Genomic DNA, 21,100 nt, shown 5'->3' on the forward strand with positions numbered 1-21,100 from the left:
ATTCACTAAAGGCACCAAAGAAGTATTGAGTTAAAACAATGACACGAATTTGCCTTACTTATATACTTTTTTACTTTATAATTAAGTAGATACTTCGAGGATTTAACCGTTAGTTTATGTCTAATGTTTGTTAATTTAAGGCCTAATGTTATTATATTGAATTCATTCGGCAATTTTAGAAAGTTTTCACATTAAAATATAAAAATATCCAAAGTTGTATTACGATGAAGTTTTGCCTCAATAAGGAGATCACATTAGATACTATGTCTTATAATTGGTTTATGCAGTACATAATACATTTACATGATACATTTAATGCAAAAACCTAAATATATGTCATACTTTGAAAAATTTGCACACAAATCCAATATTAGTATTACGTTGAGATTGAACTTACGCTGTACGAAAAGGAGTTATATATCATCGCAAGAAACACTACTTATTTGTACCTATCTTTAATATTTAAATGTTAATTCGTTTCTCGTTTTTTCGTCGGGTGAATTGTGACCAAAACTAGGTACATCTTGAATAGCCTTTTCGTATGTTTAGCTTCAAACATTTATATTCTACAAACAATCCAAAATAATACTACCACCTCATCGTTTCACCCTGTATATGTTTCGACGACATTTTAATAACGAAGACTACGATTTAATTCAACTTAATTACATATATGGCACTTAAATATATAACGAACACAAACTCTATGCTTTATTTATTAGACAAAGTAGATAATTTATCATGATATGACAATTTATTTTTTTCAAATTAATACACAAACAATGCAACTAACATTTTTTTTAATTTTCTTTAGCCCCTGCTAAATGCGTATTATTGATATGGGACGCAAGTACTTACGAAAAATTTTAAACAAGATGGCAAAAAAAAGATTGATTGATCTTTTCTTCTGATATTTTTTGGTTCATTTATCGGGTAACATACATACATATAATCAAGTCTATCTCCCTTGTGGGGTAGAGCGGACAGTATTGAAAAAAAGACTGAGGCCACGTTCAGCTGTATGGTTTTATGATGAAATTCTAATTGAAATAGTGACAGGTTGGTTATATATTTTCATGATTGTTAGTGAAATACGACAAGTGTCCACCAAAAATGTACATATAAACATAGTTTGGACCAGGCAATCATCTTAATGGGAACTCTTCATTTACCTGCTTTTCCATTATTTGCTCTAAATTACCCTTGTTGTTATAGTGTAAATATGGCTTTAGAGTAATTGTCCAATAAATATATATATATTTTTATTTTATATAAATAAGGTGATGCGAAAAAGGCGGCCACTGTTGGCGATTGCTTTTCATTTAGTTGAAAATCTTGACATCAACTCTTTATTAATACAGTTTTCGTCATGTACGCAAAACATAGAGATTGTTGATATATAAAAGAAAATACTTATTATGTATGATTATTAACTTACTATACATACACAAAAATGATTCAATTCGTTCGATTCTTACGATAATATTATACAAACTACATATTACACCAATGAGCGCACAGCCTAAAATCCTGCGTAACTTTCTTACTGACTCGTATTATGTTTAATAATGTACAGTGATATATTCACTATTTACTGATGTTAGAAGGTAAAACTGATTACATGTTTCAAGTTGCGACGTGTAAAATCAACCAATCACAGCGCTTGAATCAAATCAAATGATCTTATTTTGCAAACGTTACCTGATTGGTCGAATCTCGCACGTCTCAAGATTAACGTATACAATTTGATTTTATGCGACAAAATTTTTTGACAATATTTAAAAAAAAATAATAATACACAAGCGTTCCTTAAGTTATACCTACAAAATAGTAGGCGTATTATGTTTTATAAATATATACTTTTAACAGTTTAGTTTTCACCTTATTATGGAAGCATTTTATCACTCAAAGTATTACTGATCTATAATTTCACAATATATTTACTCGTTAGGAAGTCAACATTTTATGCATCTGCACTTACGGAGTAGACAGGCCCCCGTTCATCTAGATGGCTTAATAATTTTATACATTTCTCTATGATTCCTCCATGATTTTACGTTGATATTTTTCTATTGCCACACAGCATAAAATTATATTAATAGGTGTGAATTTAACGAAGTCACATACAATTATATTGCCTTAACATGATATTGAACGATGGTAGAGTGGTACAAAATGGCATTAAATCCGCTTTTTATGTAATCAAGTATTAATGAATGAATTCTTCTAAAGAATTCTGGAAGTTAATTTTATAATAAAGATTCGACTGTTCATTATGTTAAAAAAAATACGACAAAAAAACGTAACGAACTAACGAGTAATACATATATTGCAAATTATTATTGGAAGCTTATTTCTCAAAGGCACTTAAATCACACAGTTAGCACCGATTATAGGCAAACGTTAAAAATTAATTTTTATTATGCTGTAACATTTTGTTAAAACTAGTGACTATTAATAATTGTAATGATATTATAAATACAAATCATATTTACAAATGTAATTGACGAATAGCCTAGCCATTTAGACTAATAATAGCTAGACACATAGAAAAGTATACTAAACTTCCAATTCTACAATGCGAAAGTAGTATACTTATCTATGTGGCCCACTGTACACTGGGCAGAGCATTAATCTGATTATGATTAATCGGTATTTGATACCAATAGACACTCAGAATTATATGCTGTCTCATTTCACTGTACTTTAGTTATAGTCATCTGGAAAAAAAATAACCATAAACACAAATTTAGATCATGAATATATATGTTTATATATTTTTGCAATCGACTATATTATTATTATATTCAGTACAGTCACGAGCATTAATAAATACACTTTTGCCAATACCTGTTATATTATAACATGAACATATTCTTACTCATGACTGTACATTTACACAGACAAAAAATTGCATATGAGAAACCTATAGCAACTGCCCCTGAATATCAGATCATAATCATCTTAGAACGTTCCGTTCTAGAATTAATTTTTTAAAACGTCTTTTCGTTTCGTTACAACCAAAGTTACACTTAGACAACTAAAATGTGTCCTTATTCTATACTTAAAAAAAATAGACAAAACACAGTGTCCTTAAAAACGTATGGGTGATACACTCACGGCCTCAAGCAATTTATTTATAGCATTGTGAGAAAGCGACTACGCAAATAGCACGTACTGACAAACGAAACAACGATTAATTTTATGCATAAGTGACGTCACATTTTGTATTATACTCCTGGTTTTGGTACCGGTTGCGTCCTCACCTCTTAGAGAAGGATCCCGGAGTGCAGATGATCAGGTCTATATGGTTTTATATGAAGCGATTCCCGTCTGATCTCCGCAACCTTTGCAAGTGAACGTAACGTATTAGATCATGTTTACACATCTAGTTGCCTGTGTGTGCGTTTTTGGCAATGTTTTTTTGTTTTCATCGTTAGCAATATCAAACTAATGTGCATTACTTTGAAAATTTATTGATACAAGACCATCGCGGTCTTCTATATATAAAAAAAAATTGAATTGATAAAATATATGAATATGTTTTTATTAATAGTTGTTCAATTACATACTACATAAATGTAATTATTGTTTAAATATTTTATTGTTTGAGTAAGACTAGAATAATATGATGTTCTAAATGAATATTGTGCTTGGTAAATAAATTATAAATAAATAATGACTTATCAAAGTATTTGTACCTACACATCATGCTTTGCTAATCGGTTACCTTAATCGTTCGACCACCGATGCAATTCAAGGTTGAAGTTCGTTCGTTTATCATCAAAGGCGAACTCTGGGCTCTTCCAGAGAATACACAACCGGTACTAAAGCCACAAAAATTATGAGAATCACTACAAATAACTTATGGCAAACAGAATTATTATTAGTTCACAACAATAATATAACAGAATTATATTTTAAGTATTATTTGTACGATCGGTCTTACTAATCCTAAACTATGATTTTGATACTATTGCCTTTAAATTGCTTTTCATTATCTGTTAGCCTCCAGTGTTTAGTCATTGGGTATCAATTCAGATCTATATTAAAAATTACTTAATAAAAAAATATTTACAAAAGTATAATTCTAAAATACGAGTGATGTATATAACTTACAAAAAAATCATAAATACTTATTATGTGAAACACATATGAGTTTTTCACTTATACCAAGATTGTACAAATCGTGAAAAAAAAATAGAACTGTTGTTCAAGTACAAAATGTACTATAAAATATATATTTTTTTCTTGAGAACCATAGAACCGCCTTATTATTAAATCTCATTTAGACTATTACTGTAACCTTTGATATAAAATACAGCTTGGTACATAAAGTACAAAAAGGTTAATATATTTTCCAAAAACATTTGCTATCTCTTAAGATAAATAAGGCGAATTTACTTAAGGTCAACACAGATTTGGCCCTCTCCAACTAAATACCTAAACAAAAGCGACCACCGTTACGAACCAAGTCTGCGTTCACCCTTACAAAAATTATAAAATATCTACCAACGGAAAGATGCGTTATGTTTAGGTACCTATAGGTAAAAAAATCATAGACCAAAAACACTGGAAGCCAAAAACGAGACCTTACTGTAGAGCGCACCACCCGCGCAATAGTCAAGGGCTGTCATCGTTATACAACTCACCGCTACCGTTCACTTGCACGTTGCCATCCCTGATCACTATCGTTGGGTTGGCACTACACGACGAGTTCGACGGCGTGTTAGATTTGCAACGTTGGCACTCAACGACTACTATGGAGTTTGTGTCCATGTCGGTTTCAGTGCTGCTCGTGCGGCGGAGGTGGTTGGACGTGGCTTGTACTCGGTGCTCGACTATGGCGCGCCAGAGACGAAGTTCGACGCCTCCCCTGATAAAAAAATAAACATTAATATCCACGAATATGTGGGAAATTTCCGTGAAAAAATAAGAAGGAATATACAGAGTGACATTTAAAACAACTGCATCCTTTTAAACATAGACTATACCCATGCTTCTGAGCCGTTTGAGCCTATTTTTATTTAAATTAAACGTCATCATTATCACATTTAAAAAACCCTCAAAAACAACGTCACATGCTTTAATACAGACCAATACTAGAAAAAGAAATTAAAACTAAAAATGTTAATAAATGTCTGAAAAATAAATTATTTTTCTAGTTTCAAGATCAAGTAAAGTACAGAGTTGTCGAGATCGCTCAGCTGAATGAATTGTGTCGTTGACCTCTGAATCTTACGCGTCGCTTTTCCGCTGGCCGGGGTGATATGACGTATTTAGGATCGTGGATTTTGATAGGTACTTATCCTTTAGATGAGTACACTTAACAGTTTATGCAGTTGAATTAAAAGTCACCCTGTATGTGAGTTTTTCGAAAAGAAGGGTACTTATATCCACTTGTTTTTCCTCGAAAGAATTGCCTCAGCTATCTTTTAGTATACCAAAGTAATTCATGATTGTCTTACTTCAGATTGAGCCTAGCGATGTCTTCTCTTTGCGCGTGTTGCAGTAAGTCAGCTAGAGAGTACGCGTGTAGAGCGAGAGCCCGCGCGGCCGATACTGGCACCCCTTTGGCTTGGGCCCACTCTCTTAGTGGACCGAAGTAGTCTTCCGAGGGCTCTTGGCTCGATTCCCTGGCTGGGTTTCTGATAAATATCAAGAAATTACGGCTTGAGATCTGAATAATGTTTAATAGGCATAAACATAAAATATTTTCGTTTATATAAAGTATAAAAAAAGTAAAAAATGGAATAAATGCTTTATCCATTGACCATAAAATAAAAAGTAAAATATGGATTATGTTAAAATTTTCAGTTCAATTATTTGCGTTGATGTAAGCATTCATCAAAATATGCAAATTTCCATATATGCAGCACGTATGTTTACTATATAGAAAATTCTTATACATAATGCGGCTACATTTCAAAAAATTACATCTAAGAAATACCTAATAAATATCATAATGTACTTACGGACATCTCCTATCGACCATTTCCCTGATGACATGAGTCTGTAATTTCTGTTCCTCCAGCATTTGACGCAGCAATGCCTGGTACTGCTGGTAGCTATCTAAAAGATCTTGAAGCAGTCTGAAAAGAATACAACTTACTAATAATACATACTTTATCGTACCACCAACTTAACTTTTTGGTCAGCTGGTAGACTGCCAATCGGCATTAAGTCCGCCCTTTGTACATTTTTTGTGGAATAAAGTTTTAAATAAATAAATACTACTTATGAACTACTAACTTTTACCCATACCTTCGTTAATATCTACAAAAAACTACGAAATTAGCACCACCTACCAAAAGCGACGAATTTAGTGCCATCAACAAAGAATATGCCGTGTGGTTCCCGGCAATGCCGTGTGGTTCCCGGCACCATTACAAAAGAATAGGACCACTCCATGTCTTTCCCACGGATGTCGTAAGAGCCGACTAAGGGATAGACTTGGGATTCCTCTTTAATGTAAATCCCTGCCAATCTAAGGTCTGCCGCGCCGATGGATGCATGGCTAGGGGCGAGCCTAGTCTCGAGCGTGCCACTTCCGCCATGGGGTTGGGCGACCCCCAGGTAATGGCTAGCCTTACCCTGGCATGCGGGGCTCTGCTGGGGCGGACAAAATTTTTCCCTAGCGTCTCGTGGGAATCGCATGGATGCAAATTTTTTGAAAGAGCACCTAGATGGCGGCGATGGTGTCCGCACCCCATCACGTCTCGTTCCCGGCGGGAGCGGTATGCGGTCTGCTGAAAGCCGCTTTGCGACGATGAATGTAAGAGGAGGAATGAAGGATAAGATTGAGGAAGTATGCCAGATGATGGATGAAAGACGTTTGGATGTGTTGTGCGTGAATGAAACGAAGCGGAAAGGATGCGACGCGACGCAGCACGGCCCTTACACGGCGTATTGGTCTGGAATTTCCAGTACCAGCCGAGGCTGTCAAGGGGTCGGTCTAATTCTTTCTGCACGAATGGCTGAGTGCGTGAATGAGTATGAGTGTGTCAGCCCTCGTCTTCTATGGATTAGGCTGAAAGTTGGAATCACTCGGATCTTCGTTCTAGGTGTTTATGCACCTTGGGATGTGGGTTCGAGGGGTACAACATCAGCAAAAAGCGAAAACGAGGAGTTCTGGAATAGTGTAAGAGAAGTATTGAAAGTTACCAAGCCAAATGAGAAGATTATTATGTTAGGTGATTTTAATGGATGGGTGGGTGTAAAGCGTGATGGATATGAAAAGGTGCTTGGTGCGTTTGGTGACGAAAAGGTGAATGATAATGGAAGAAGTGTATTAGAAATTTGTCTAGAGTGGGATCTTTTTGTGTCGAACTCAATGTTTCAACATAAAGAGATCCACACCTACACAAGAGTGGAAGGTATTTTAAAAAGTATGATAGACTTTGTGATTGTAGATGAAAGATTGAAGAACAAAGTGCTGGATACCCGTGCATATCGCGGTGCTGGCATTGACTCGGACCATTTACTGGTGATATCCCGGATAAGGGGTATCTTCAATCGCTGGCGGCACAGGGTAAGGGAGCAAACCAGCGCTTTGGAAAGAGTAAAAGTAGAAAATTTGCAAGATATGGATGTAGGTAAGAAGTATATTAATAGACTGAAGGATGAATTTGAAGATTTAGAGGAAATGAGCGATATTGAAGATGGATGGAAGGAATTTAAAAAAAGAATTGTGAAAGTAGCTGTTGAAGTGTGTGGTGTAAGTAGAAGAAGGAAAGGAAAAAATCACAAAAATGCGTGGATGAGTAAAGATGTGCAAGAACTTGTGCGATTAAAGAAGAAAGCATGGCTGGATTTGTTAGCAGCAAAAGCTAACTTAAGAATGCAAGAGGTTATAGATGAAGATGTGAATGAAGCACGTAAGGAATATAAGAAAATGAAAGATTTGGTTAAGAAAGCTGTGATTAGAAAGAAAGAAGAGTATAAAGAGGATTTTGATAAAAGGCTATCAGAAGACTTTCAGTCAAATCTGAAAGTATTCTGGAAATCCGTAAGGTCAGCCCGAGGAAATACTATAACCAGAGAGCTGACTAGGATCAGGTGCCAGGATGGTAGCGTTGTGAAAGGAGAAGAATGTGTACTAAAGATATGGAAGGACTATTTTGAAAGTTTATTTGAAAAAAAGGAAGGAAATAAGAAAGATTTCTGCTATAGCGAAGAAAAAGAGAATGAGATGGAAGGCGAAATTGAAGTGTTCGAAATTGTGGAAGCACTTAAGAGTATGAAAGCGGGAAAGGCTGCTGGGTGTGATAGAGTGTCGGTCGAGATGCTTAAAGCAGGAAAAGGCGTAGTAGCTAGTCAGTTGTACTGCCTTTTCAATTTGTGTTGGAGAAGCGGCCGAGTACCAAAAGATTGGTGTAAGGCTGTTATCGTGCCACTTTACAAGGGAAAAGGGTCACAGCTGGACTGCAAAAATTATCGTGGTATAAGCCTGCTTAGCGTCGTCGGCAAATTGTATGCTAAGGTATTGATTAATAGAGTCAGGAATGAAACTGATGACAAAATATGGGATGCTCAAGCGGGATTTCGAAAGGGAATGGGATGTACTGATCAGGTCTTTTCCTTGCGGTGCATAGCCGAAAAGTTTTTGGCCAAGAGTCAAAAAGTCTATTGCACATTCGTAGATCTGGAAAAGGCCTATGACAGAGTTGAGAGGAATGAATTGTGGTCAGCACTTTCTATGCATGGGGTGAGCAGTCTCTTAATACGAGCACTGAAATCCTTATATGAGGATTCGAGTGCTTGTGTCAGGATAAACGGAGCGCACACTGAGTGGTTTAAGATTGAGAAAGGCGTTAGGCAAGGATGTGTTGCGTCACCGTGGCTGTTCAACCTATTTATGGATAGCTGTTTGACAGATTTGAAAGAGTCTAAAAGTGGATTAAGGATGAATGAGTTACTCGTCAAATGTCTGCTCTATGCCGACGATCAGGTTATACTGGCGTCATCAGCGGAGGAGTTACAGGAGATGGTAAACTGTATGCATGAAGCTTTAAAAGAGAAAGGAATGAAAGTGAACGTAAGTAAAACTAAAACACTGGTTTTTGAAATGGAGAAAGAAATGACAGCATGTAATATTTTGATTGGAGGAGAAAAAGTGGAGCAAGTGAAAGAGTTTGTATATCTAGGATCAAAGTTTACATCAGATGGCAAGTATGATAGTGATATTGAAAGGAGAGTGAACGCGGGGAACATGGTGAATGGAGCTTTGCATGCCTTTATGAGCAGTCAGAAACTATCCAAAAAGGCTCGACTGGCTGTGCACAGGGGCGTGTTGGTCCCGACATTAATGTATGGGAGTGAAAGTTGGGTATGGCAAAAGAAGCATGAAAGCAGAATAAATGCAGTGGAAATGAGAGCGTTAAGGAGTATGATGGGTGTGAAATTGAGTGACAGGATAAGGAACAGCGTGATAAGGGAATGTTGTGATGTGAAAGAAGATGTAGTTACAGGAATAGAAAAGGGTATGTTAAGATGGTTCGGTCATGTGGAGAGGATGAATGAAAGCAGGTTGACTAAGCAGATATACAAGGAGAGTGTGGAGGGAAAGGTCGGAGTGGGAAGACCTAGACGAACGTATCTTGATCAAATTAAGGACGTCCTGGTAAAGGGTCAGGTCAAAAGTACCCGAAACCGCCGAGCTTGTATGAAGAGAGTTATGAATGTGGACGAAGCGAAAGAAGTATGCAGAGATCGTGGCAAGTGGAAAGAGGTAGTCTCTGCCTACCCCTCCGGGAAAGAGGCGTGATTTTATGTATGTATGTATGTAACAAAGAATACTATAGATTTTTCACAAATGCCACGAGAACAGTAGTTTTTACCGGGATGACAGGTACCCTATGTCCTCTAAAATACGTGATATTTCAAGAAGATTAATTCAGACGATAACCCATGAAGCGGTAACAAATAAACTTACTTTCCTATTTATAATATTAGTCGGAATAGTTGGGATAATGAGAAACCTAAGTGCAACGACTCAAAATAAAAGATAACAAAGACCGCAAAAGTGGCCAGAGCAATGTTGAGGCAAGAAAAAAATCTTAAAACGTCTTAATTACATACAGAGGTGAGGTAGCGGGTCGCTATACATACACTTATCTAATGATTTTGATACAGATCCTATAGTGCCGTGTGGTTCCCGGCACCAATACAAAAAAGAATAGGACCACTCCATCTTTTTCCCATGGATGTCGTAAAACGCGACTAAGGGATAGGCTAACAAACTTGGGATTATTTTAGGCGATGAGCCAGCAACCTGTCACTATTTGAATCTCAATTCTATCATTAAGCCAAATAGCTGAACGTGGCCATTCAGTCTTTTCAAGACTATTAATTCTGTCTACCCCGAAAGGGATATAGACGTGACCATATATATGTTTGTATGTATGTAGAGGTCCTCACCTCTACATACATACATACCCGCTACCTCTAGCGGGTTGTTATACTTACACTTATCTAATGATTTTGTTTGATACATATGATCCTATAGAAGAGTTCTTACTTGTGGTTCTCCTGCCTCAGCTGCAGCAGCTGGTGGTCCCGCGTCGAGGTGGCCGTGGACAACGCCGACGGAGTCGCCGCGTCGGCCGCGCATCCCGCGCTACGGCGGGACTCCCCCGCCAAGTTTGCGCCCAATTCTGTATTACATACATACATACATATGATCACGTCTGTATCCCTTGCGGGGTAGACAGAGCCAACAGTCTTGAAAAGACTGATAGGCCACGTTCAGCTATTTGGCTTAATGATAGAATTGAGATTCAAATAGTGACGGGTTGCTAGCCTATCGTCTAAAAGAAGAATCCCAAGTTTATAAGCATATCCCTTAGTCGCCTTTTACGACATCCATGGGAACGAGATGGAGTTGTCCTATTATTTTTTTTATTGGTGCCGGGAACCACACGGCACAATTCTGTATAAACAGATATATATACACACATATTAGTTCTACATACATTCATTCATGTTTTTTAATGTAGACAATGTGCATTCGTCCATGATTTAGATTTAAGAGATCTATATGCAGTGTATTTTGTTCCGCCGCTTCTTCTACACATGCGCTTTGGAAGCGGTAGTAGTTATGAGATTTAAGTGATGTGACGTCAATAAGTGATACCTTGTATCCAATTTTGAAAATAAATCTATTCTATTATCAAGACTATATCCCTTGCGGGGTAGGAGGTCACGGTCAGCGGTGCGTCTTAAGATGTAAAAGGTAAGCTTACAAGCTAATGCGTACAGGTTGCATTAAGCTCTTAGATAATGCTATTAGCTTTAAGTCTGCCTATTATACTTTCTATGATAAATAATGTATAAATTACCGGCAAGTCCGTTCATCCTTCGAACCAATTGTTATTGTTATACTCTATTTGAACAAACTTTTTACAACACTCGAAAGCATAGACTATTCTTTTTTAATATTAAATGAGATGGATCAACATGCATTTAACACTATAATAACTTCAATTCATTCTAAAAATAGCCTATATGGCGTCTGTTGCACCACAAACATTAAATAAAACCCAAAAAAACGAACTAAAAATTTGTCTATAAAAAACTTTACTTACCGGGTGATATCACAGTGATAGCAGCCTGCACCGCATTCCTCACCAGATTGTCCAGGGCAAACATCCAATGAGGTTTTATACTATGCATTCTCAATACTACATTCACGGCTTCTTGGAACATGTATATAGCTGAGTGTAGTTCATGTATCGCGTTAGAGTCAAACTCCAACTCCTCTTTCAGAGAAGTCACTGCTTGTTCTATGACATGTCGGTTTTGATCCATTATGTAGTCTTTTAACGCGCACCGAAGGGTTTCCAAGTGGTTCTGTGGATGGAGATAATAGGAAAAATTATTCATCATACTCTAAGCTTTAAGTAAACACAGGACAGGTATATTAGAATAGAATAGATTTATTTTCAAAATTGGATACAAGGTATCACTTATTGACGTCACAATATTCCTATATTCAATATATTCCTCGTGCATTTCTACATGGCTCAGATGAAAGCGGCTAGCGCTCAACGTCTTTAAGTCAACGTGATTTTTAGTAAAAAAAAACGTATAGTTCAATACATACTATATACCTAAAATCACGCCTCTTTCCCGGACGAGTAAGCAGAAACTTCATTTTTCCACTTTCCACGATTTTTACATACTTCTTTCGCTTCAACTACATAAAACATGGAAGCTCATCGGTTTAAAATAATCCTACCCTATCACCACTTATAGGTGAGTTTTAAATAAAACTACATATAAATAACCGACCGACCGAATAAGGAACAAAACACTATGTAACAATTCGACCAAACTTCCGTGATTATGGATTGTGTATCTGACATTTAATTGTTATTTTTCCCTGATACAATGAAAATGTAAAGTTTAAACTTATTACATGCATACGATTTAGATAATGAGCATGAAATTTAGTGTAAATGCTTTTAATAGTGTGACATTTAACCAGATCCGAATAAAGAATAAAAAACCATGGACACAGAAAGTACAACTTATAAAAATCCCGATATATTTTCAGTCATCCGACATATAAAATCGAAACCGCGGAGCTTGCATTAAGAGAGTTATGAATGTGAACGAAGCAAAAGAAGTTTGCGGGGATCGTGGTAATCTGTGCCTATCCCTACGGGAACAAGGCTTGATTTTAAATCATCACATTTGTATGTGCCGTGTGGTTCCCGGCACCAATAAAAAAAAATAAGACCACTCCATCTCGTTCCCATGGATGTCGTAAAAAGTGACTAAGGGATAGGCTTATATACTTGGGATTCTTCTTTTAGGCGATGGGCTAACAACCTGTCACTATTTGAATCTCAATTCCATCATTAAGCCAAACAGCTGAACGTGGCCTATCATTCTTTTCAAGACTGTTAGCTCTGTCTACTCCGCAAGGGATATGGACGTGATATGTATGTACATTTGTATGGACAGGGTATCATGTTTCTATGACGTTGACTTTACCTACCTTAACAAAATGGCGCTCAATGTTGTTCTCATCAAATCACCCATTACCCTATCTAATCTACCTGAGATATAATGGTCCTATTATTTTTTGCTGAAAACAACAAATTGGATCTTTGCACTTATAAACAAAATGTTTACTACTAATTTTCATACCGATAGCATTACGTACCTATTTATTATTCTTTGAATAAACTTGTTGTTTTCAAAATGAATTATTTATTAATACACAACATACGAGTATGAACTCAGGACTGTTCGAGTAGTTATATAGAAACTGAGAGCCGTTTGAAAAATGTATAAGATACTGTGGTTGATAATTATAATCGCCACAATAGCGGCTGTTCAGGTGAATTTGTTGATAATTCCCGTCCTGTTCTCTTTCTACCTTTTGCAGTATAATATATGTATTTCCTGTTGGCAACTTGCATGAAGAGAATTATGAACGTGAACGAAGCGAAAGTGTGCAGGGATCATGGCAAATGGAAAGATGTAGTCTCTGCCTCAAACGAACAAACATACAAACACACAATTCTAATGATATCGTATTGGAACATTATTATGTTTTAATGTTCCTTATGTATACAACAATTCGCTGTTTCAGGGTTTATCAGCTATCCCAACCAGAGCCGAGATAGTGTACGCGAACCCGAAGTTCCTCAATCATGCAGCGATAAATGTGAGAAGAAGCGGCAGGGGTTCCAATTATCATATCAACTTGACCTTGGAACTGTTAACTACAGTTGGGAACAATTGTACGGTTAGTACATAGGTACATCACGGCTTTATCCTACACGGGGTAGACAGAGCCAATAGTCTCCGAAGACTTGGAGGTCGCGTTTAGCGGGATGGATTAATGATGGAATAGAGATTCAGATAATGGCAGGTTGCTAGCCCATGGATAAAAAGAAGAATCCCAAGTTTATAGAAGACTTTTCCTTGATCGACTTTAACCATCTGCACTGGAAGAGAAGCAGCTGGCTCACACATTTTTCTTCGCTTCCAGACCAGCCTGAAAGCTGAATTTGTATAAACAATTCGAAACATTAGTTTAAATGTTTGATGTCATTCATTAATTCCAAATCAGTGAGTACATAAGTTTTTGTACGGTATAACCTATTACATGTTTCAGTGTGTGGTGCAAATATACGAAATATTGAGTGGAAAATACGTCATGCTGCCAATAAGAATACAATTCAAACTGTGCGATTTTTTCAACAAGGATCCATTAGTTGGGAAAGTTATTATGAAACAATTTCCAAAAAACGCGACGTGTCCATTTGGTCCGGTAAGTAATTAAAAATCTAACAAACATATAAATTACCCGAGAGATAGGGAGGGACTTCATCTTTCCAATTGCCATGATCACTGCATACTTGTTTCCTTTCATGCATACTCAATTGTTAGTTGTAAATAGGTAGTATGTTGTATAGAGTATTGTCTGAAGGAATATTATTTACGAGTAATATTTCGTGCTTAATATACTTTTTCTAAAAAAATTTAATATTGGGAAAATCTAACTTTTGCTTTGGTATCATGATCCCAGGATACCTTGGGTTTTCTTTGCTCACTTTTTTTTCGGTATCATGATCCAGGATACCTAGTGTTGACTTCACTCCAGGAGTGAAAAAATCATGTAAAAGCATGAAACGACTGCCTCTGACTTCGGTCATAATGGGAATCTATCCGATTTAAATATTTCATTTGAGCTATCCCAGATTGGATTACACATCCAATTGCCTGAATGTGGGGGTTTCCTCACGATGGTCAAATGCATACCCCGGGCTCCTTTCCAGAGTGGTGACGATGCAACCGAGACTATAGCCACGACGAAGAAGAAGAAGAATGATAATGTACTAAAAAAATATTTTCTTTGCTTTCAGGGCTGGTATCCAATACATAACATAACGTATGAAAACAATCTACCGTTCGACATACCATTCACTTTTCAAGCAATTGAAACATCAATATGCGTGGACCTTAAAGTAAATGTGGAGGACACGAACGAACGAGGATTACACATAAAGATTTATTTACAAGTTATACAGAAACCAAGAAATAGAAAACCTTCATGAATTTTATAAATATCCATAATATATTTATATAAGTCCATACTTACTAATATTTAAAGTGTGAAAGTCGGTCTGTGTCTGTTACGCTTTGTCGGTTAAACTGTTGGACCGATTTGATGAAATAATTTATAATCGAGGTCGCATATGGGTTTTTCTTTCTAGAAATTCCTACAGAGACGGGAAACGGCCATTTTAGTTTAATGCGGGCGGAGCTGCGGGCAAACGCTGGTATCATATTGTTTTTGTTATGAAAGAGTTCTGAAATAAGGATTAAACCATCGTCTTCTTTTGATCGAATCAATATACATTTCAATATAGATTTTTATTAATGAATCTAATATTTTAGACGTAAATGAAAGTTTTTAATGTTATTTGGATGTATTTTATTTTAATATACCAACCTTACATGTTGTTTACGCTGTATAAGGGATATATTGGTACTATTTATCTCCTTTATTTCTCATTACAAATTACAGTAAAACCGACATCGTGAATAAGCTGCTTGGATTTTATAGCTTACCGTCATGAAAACGTTAGCTAAACCTATAGCAAATTTGTTATCTTCCACTCATACTTTTAAGCGCTTAAATTTTTTCTTACGCATTCAAAAATTAAAAAAGATCGATAGTGTATAGTGAAAAGGTTTCATTTTAATAATTTACTTTTTATTTCTTTCTTAATCTGCGAAAAAGTCTAGCTAGAGGTCCATTCTCTCCCTCGCTCTGTCATGTCTTTGCATGTTCCCAGTTAGACCTTCCATAACTATGTTTTGTGACTTTGCTTGGAGTCTGTGTTCTACTGTCAGGGGTTTACTATTTACATTTATTTAATTTGAAAATCCGATCAGCAAGATTTACTATGTACGAGTATATTTAAGAAAATTTTCATTAATCTGTTAGCACTTTAGTTGTACTTACCATTGTCAAAACGGTGTTCCCGAAATCTTGTTGTATGCTTAGCATCCACTTGGAGCAGATTTTCTCGCTGTCCTGCTCCAACACACGCGAGAGAGTGAGACGGCGTTGCGAATCCTTCTTTAATAAGTAGAAACCGTCATGTTCTACGTCTATGGAAGATCGGGGCACGTTCGGCATATCGACCTGGAATTTGCTTACATTAAAATACCAACTTTTTTTAATTGAAAGCCAAGTTAAGAGTGAATAGGCACTATTTGAGCTTGCGTGCATTACCTCATCTTGCTTATAACCACCATTGACGTCAAACGCACTCAAATCTATTATAAAAAGAATTGGAAGGATTCAAAAAAAGACTACTAATATATTCTTTTATGTACCAAATTGCAACTACTTATAAGTTGGTATAACAAAGTGATTTTATTTTATTTATTTACATTTACATTATAATGATTCATCAGGTCTCTCATTAGGTACAAAAAAATATATTGTGTAAGCAAGATAGGGTCTTAAGGTGTTGCACGAAATCTCAAATAATGTTGCAGATATTGGGTAACACATAAGCTGCTCTATTCTTTGAAATAGAGTATTTTTATTAACGCCATCTATTGATAACAGTTTGTAACAGTTAGTATGAAGCAATGCTTGGTAATGCTATTTCGGCTAAAATATCTAAAATATGGACTCTGGGCCGCATTTTTATAGTATATAATCATTTAGCTATAATAAGTGCAGAAATCTATGTGGTATTACTGATAATATTACTTACCTCTGGTGAAAGTAGACCTCCCGAAGAACTCCGACGGTTGAGAAGTGTATCCGTGCTGTCCATATCGTCCGTCGATGGAGTGTTAGGCATCGTGCTGGACACAAAACACATTGTAAAATAAAAGAAATCCCAACTTATTCATACTGTCATTGCCTTTTCCTTTGAGAATCAGATATTGCAATTCATTTAACGCTTCCTTCCTTCACTACGCATCTGACCCACAAGTGTGGGGAGCATTCATAGGCAGCGGTAACCGCTTACTATCAGTTAAGTTATATTTCTGTTACTTGTAGCTTAGAATGATATAACATAAAATTCGTCATTAATTTTTCACCTTTCGAAGTTAAATGGAACCGATTTTGATAACATTTAATGGTAACAAGTTATCATAATTAAATTAAAACATAAATACAGAATAAAAAGCAATATTTGAAATCCAAACTTATTTACCACTACAACTAAAACACATGACAAATGTCATACAATTCGACTAATTTGATGCGTATTTTAGTTGAAATGGGTAAATAACTATCAGTAGATATACAATTTAATTACGAAAATAATATAAAATATGTGTGAAAAAGCGTGAATTATCTTAGATAAAAATAGGTGCGCAACATGCCTTAGCATTGGGTGATAGTTATTATAATAACTACTAGATAAAGTGTTAAAAGAATATATATATGGTGAAACTATTCCATCCCATTGTTAGCCAAAGGTTTCCAAATACTCTTTTATTAAAATTATTCATTAAATACTTTGCTTTTCACCTTTTCCCAACAATTAAACAGAATAGTTAAAAATAATGTAACAATTGCATTAAAAAACTGTCAAAAATACGACTACAACAGGTTAAAACCATTAAAGATATAGCATCTACACTAAATTTTTTGTTAACTGGTCACGAAATAATTTTCTTCGAATAACTTGACATATAAAAATAAAAATAAATATTTCTAAAAGGGATTGAGATATACTTTAATTTGGCCTTGAACTAACATTGAAGTATATAAAGATGACACCGTATAGATAATCACCCCTAAGTATATACAAAGTAATTTCAAATTATCAGTTCTTTTATTTTCATTTGGCTAAACTACATGGCAGTGCTTTGTGCGGTTCACAATATATTTACCTGCTATTCAAGTCCGGTGAACATATCAGTATTGGTGAGAGCATCGACGAAGCCGTCCTAGTGATGGTCGGGTTTGACCGGACCGTTTTGACCCTTAATAGCAAACAAATAGAGGCTTAGGTGCAAAGCAAGAAAACTTTGGTTATTATCGATATAATTTTGTGGCAATTTTACCGTGTTACTAGAAAGCGAATTGTGTTGTACGACCAAGTTATCTGTATATGCGGGCTTCAGAGCGTAGCGTTCGTGGTTTTTTTTTTCTGATTATGAGGATAATTATAATATTACAAATGTGAAAGTGTGTTTGTTTTTCCGTCTTTCACGTCAAAATCACTGAACCGATATCAATGAATTGTTGCATACGCATAGTGTGGAGTACATAAGGTACTTTTCACGCGGGCCGAGCCGCAAGCGAAACTAGTATTCATTATATTTTGGCGGCCCCTCATCCCAGTGGTGAAAGGGCAGATTCAATCCCTAGCTTAAAAATAAACTTTAAAGTACCTAATAAACATTAATATTTTTGTCATGATCGTAAAATTCGATAGGATCATTCAGGTGAAACTCCAAGACTTAAGTATTTCTTTGGAGATAATAATCGTTGATTCCTCAATCATCTCAAATCTTCGCATAACAGATAAATTGGCGTTTAATCTCTGCACCAGCCTTGGTCTAAAACGGAAAGGAAATATGTTTGGACCACACCAATGCATGATGGCTGATGACGTCACATGAATGGCGATATTTGGAAAACTTAACAAAAACTTATAACGGAACAACGGATCATCTCATCAAATAATGAACAATGTAAATAGAAATGATCCATTGATAATAAGTAAACGGATGGGAAGCCATGCATTAGTGACATTTTTTCTTTCCTTTTCGGCACTGGGCGCACCTGGAGAACTAATATGGACTTATGTTTTTGAACCTTATTGCCGATGCATATGACTCATTTTTAATACGCGTTGCGCTGTCCTAAAGACTAAATATTGTTTTCTGACACTAGTATCATAAAGCCATACAGCTGAACGTGGTATTTCAGACTTTTCAAGGCTCTGTCTACCCCGCAAGGAATATAGACGTGACTATATTTATGACACTGGTATCACGTATAGAAATACTAAAATGTACCATATATGTACATGAAACTGTTTAATTTATTAAATACGTCTAATTTTACTAATTCTATCTTTAATGTAAACCATAAAAATTTTAAGGTAATTAATATAAGCAATACATTCCAAATTATCATGCTCTTAGCCGCTTTTAACCCACAATAAGGGCGTAAAAACTAAAGGAAAGCTTTACATAATTGCAGACATTATAACTTTGATAATTTACTAACTACCCCATTAAAAATTTTTATAGTTAAATTATATAACTCATTCCTGTTTTCCGTGCATTTTACAAAGAGAAGCAATTAATATACTGGTCCATATTAGCTCTCTAACTACTATTGGTAAATTTTAGCAAGGGCCCTAGTTTCTTGTACCCAGGTAGGTATATATAATAACATAACATCTAAATGATCCTTTGTTATTATATATACCTTTTTAACTGAAATACATGTGACTATTTTGTTTTTGAAATGAAATTCACATAAACCATATAAATGGTGGTAACCATACGGTGTTCCCAAGGATAGCGTGTAAGGCGATTTTGGGATAGGATACCTAATTAACTTGGGATTTTTATTGTAGGCGGTAGGGTAGCAACCTGTCACTATTTGAATCTCAATTCCATCATTCAGCCATACAGCTGAACGTGGCCTTTCAGTATTTTCAAGACAATTGACTTTATCTACCCCGCAAGGGATATAGACATAATTATATTGTATGTATGTTATCAGCATTAAATAAAGTTTTATCAATTTTCCAAACAGTTACTGTGCCTCTTCGAAACTTGCCAAAAACCAAGACGAAATCGCTATACTATACAAATAAAAATATATTTTGTTTGAGATTATTACGATTAGCCTCACATAATTTTCAATCAACTATTTAATTAACAACCCACTTTCCGTTGTAGTCACATGAAAAAAAAAAAAAAAAACAAAAGAAATAGGACCCAAGCTTCATCGAACGAAATTAAAAAATGGAACATTCTGGAAAACTCCATGCTTTATGAACTCGGCGGGGCACTCACTCGATGTCCGGCGAGGCGGGCGCGGCGCCCTGTATGCACGGCTCGGAGATCTTCTTCTGGGAGACTTGTCGCGCCTTGTCCGCGGGCACCGATATGCTGCGGCTGTAATCTATGTTGCCGCCCAAACGGCCAGTTTGCTTTTTTTTTCTGAAATTGAATGTTCGATTTATGCTTTGATATAAGTATCGATTTTGAAATATAGTATAGTTGAGTCAGTAAAGTTTCGAAATCACTTCGAGGCTAACTCAATCTATGTAATTTGTCTCGAATATATAATTATTTACTTATGTTTGTTGGATTAGACGCTGCATTTTTGTTGACTATACCTAGTAGGTCGATACAGGTTTCTTTTTCCTCCTGGCTATAGTCCCGGTTTCATCCTCACCTCTCCGGAGAGGAGCCCAGGGTTTATTTTTGACCATGGATCCTGGATTGGGTGAGTCCAGTTTTTTCTGACCTCTTCTATCACCTCAATAGTCACATTAAGATGATAGAGGGAAAATAAAGATTTAGTGTTACAAGAAAATTACTAAAATATAATTGTAATATTTTTAGTTCTTCTTTTTATTTTTATTAATTTATATGAAGCAAATACTAACTCGCATAAGAATGGGTCTTCAATCAATTCGGCTGCTGTAGCTCGACTTTCCGGGTCCGAAGTGAAGCATCGAAGTATGAAAGACTTCGCCTTCTGCGTCAACTCGCTCGGTATTTCAGGGTGCATTTTGTAATAGCCCACCTAGAATTATGATTACAATTAGTTAATTATTAATTATTTTTTATAAAACCTTTTTTCTCCTAATTTTCAGTACTTTTAGACTAGAACAGATATTTGAACATTGCAGTCATTTCAAAAAGATTGCTTTTTATAAAATGAATTATCTCTATATGATATCATAATCATACAGACTTTTCATGTATGAGGATAAAGTTTATGTCTTATCTAACCTAGAGACTCTAGGTATCATCTAGTCAGATTAACCGAAAAAGATAGAAGACATATGCCTTATTAAATTCATGGCTCAGCTCCAAAAACAGAAATGCCACAAATTTCTACAAAGCC

General features: G+C 35.8%; 2 protein-coding genes across 4 annotated transcripts in view; one reads left to right on the forward strand and one right to left on the reverse strand.

Annotated features, from left to right (window-relative positions):
• Positions 1–3,541: 3,541 nt before the first annotated feature.
• LOC106130902 (mitogen-activated protein kinase kinase kinase 15) overlaps positions 3,542–21,100 on the reverse strand; it is a 29,040-nt gene continuing 11,481 nt past the window's right edge. Inside the window, exons 15-24 of one of the 3 annotated variants that reach the window (XM_013329845.2) lie at positions 20,637–20,776; positions 20,038–20,184; positions 17,890–17,982; positions 16,755–16,848; positions 15,989–16,171; positions 11,586–11,850; positions 10,520–10,655; positions 5,976–6,092; positions 5,469–5,648; positions 3,542–4,876 (exon numbers count right to left, since the gene is read on the reverse strand). In XM_013329845.2, the coding sequence (XP_013185299.2) occupies positions 4,624–4,876; positions 5,469–5,648; positions 5,976–6,092; positions 10,520–10,655; positions 11,586–11,850; positions 15,989–16,171; positions 16,755–16,848; positions 17,890–17,982; positions 20,038–20,184; positions 20,637–20,776 (1,608 nt within the window). In that variant the 3' untranslated portion in view covers positions 3,542–4,623. The remainder of the gene's footprint in view (positions 4,877–5,468; positions 5,649–5,975; positions 6,093–10,519; positions 10,656–11,585; positions 11,851–15,988; positions 16,172–16,754; positions 16,849–17,889; positions 17,983–20,037; positions 20,185–20,636; positions 20,777–21,100) is intronic. The other 2 variants (XM_013329844.2, XM_060947691.1) reach the window with 2 other exon arrangements.
• Positions 14,171–15,083, forward strand: LOC132902485 (uncharacterized). The gene is made up of 2 exons (XM_060947692.1): positions 14,171–14,287; positions 14,883–15,083. Exons 1-2 carry the CDS (start codon positions 14,174–14,176, stop codon positions 15,072–15,074), a joined length of 306 nt encoding a protein of 101 aa, XP_060803675.1. The 5' UTR covers positions 14,171–14,173; the 3' UTR covers positions 15,075–15,083.

Source organism: Amyelois transitella, chromosome 14 (genome assembly GCF_032362555.1).
Source record: "Amyelois transitella isolate CPQ chromosome 14, ilAmyTran1.1, whole genome shotgun sequence".
Lineage (NCBI taxonomy): Eukaryota > Metazoa > Arthropoda > Insecta > Lepidoptera > Pyralidae > Amyelois > Amyelois transitella.

Coding starts and splice junctions, on each gene's coding strand:
- LOC132902485 (XM_060947692.1), top strand. CDS start 14,174: ATGCTGCCAATAAGAATACAATTCAAACTGTGCGATTTTTTCAACAAG. Junction 14,288..14,882: donor CGACGTGTCCATTTGGTCCG/GTAAGTAATTAA, acceptor CTTTGCTTTCAG/GGCTGGTATCCAATACATAA.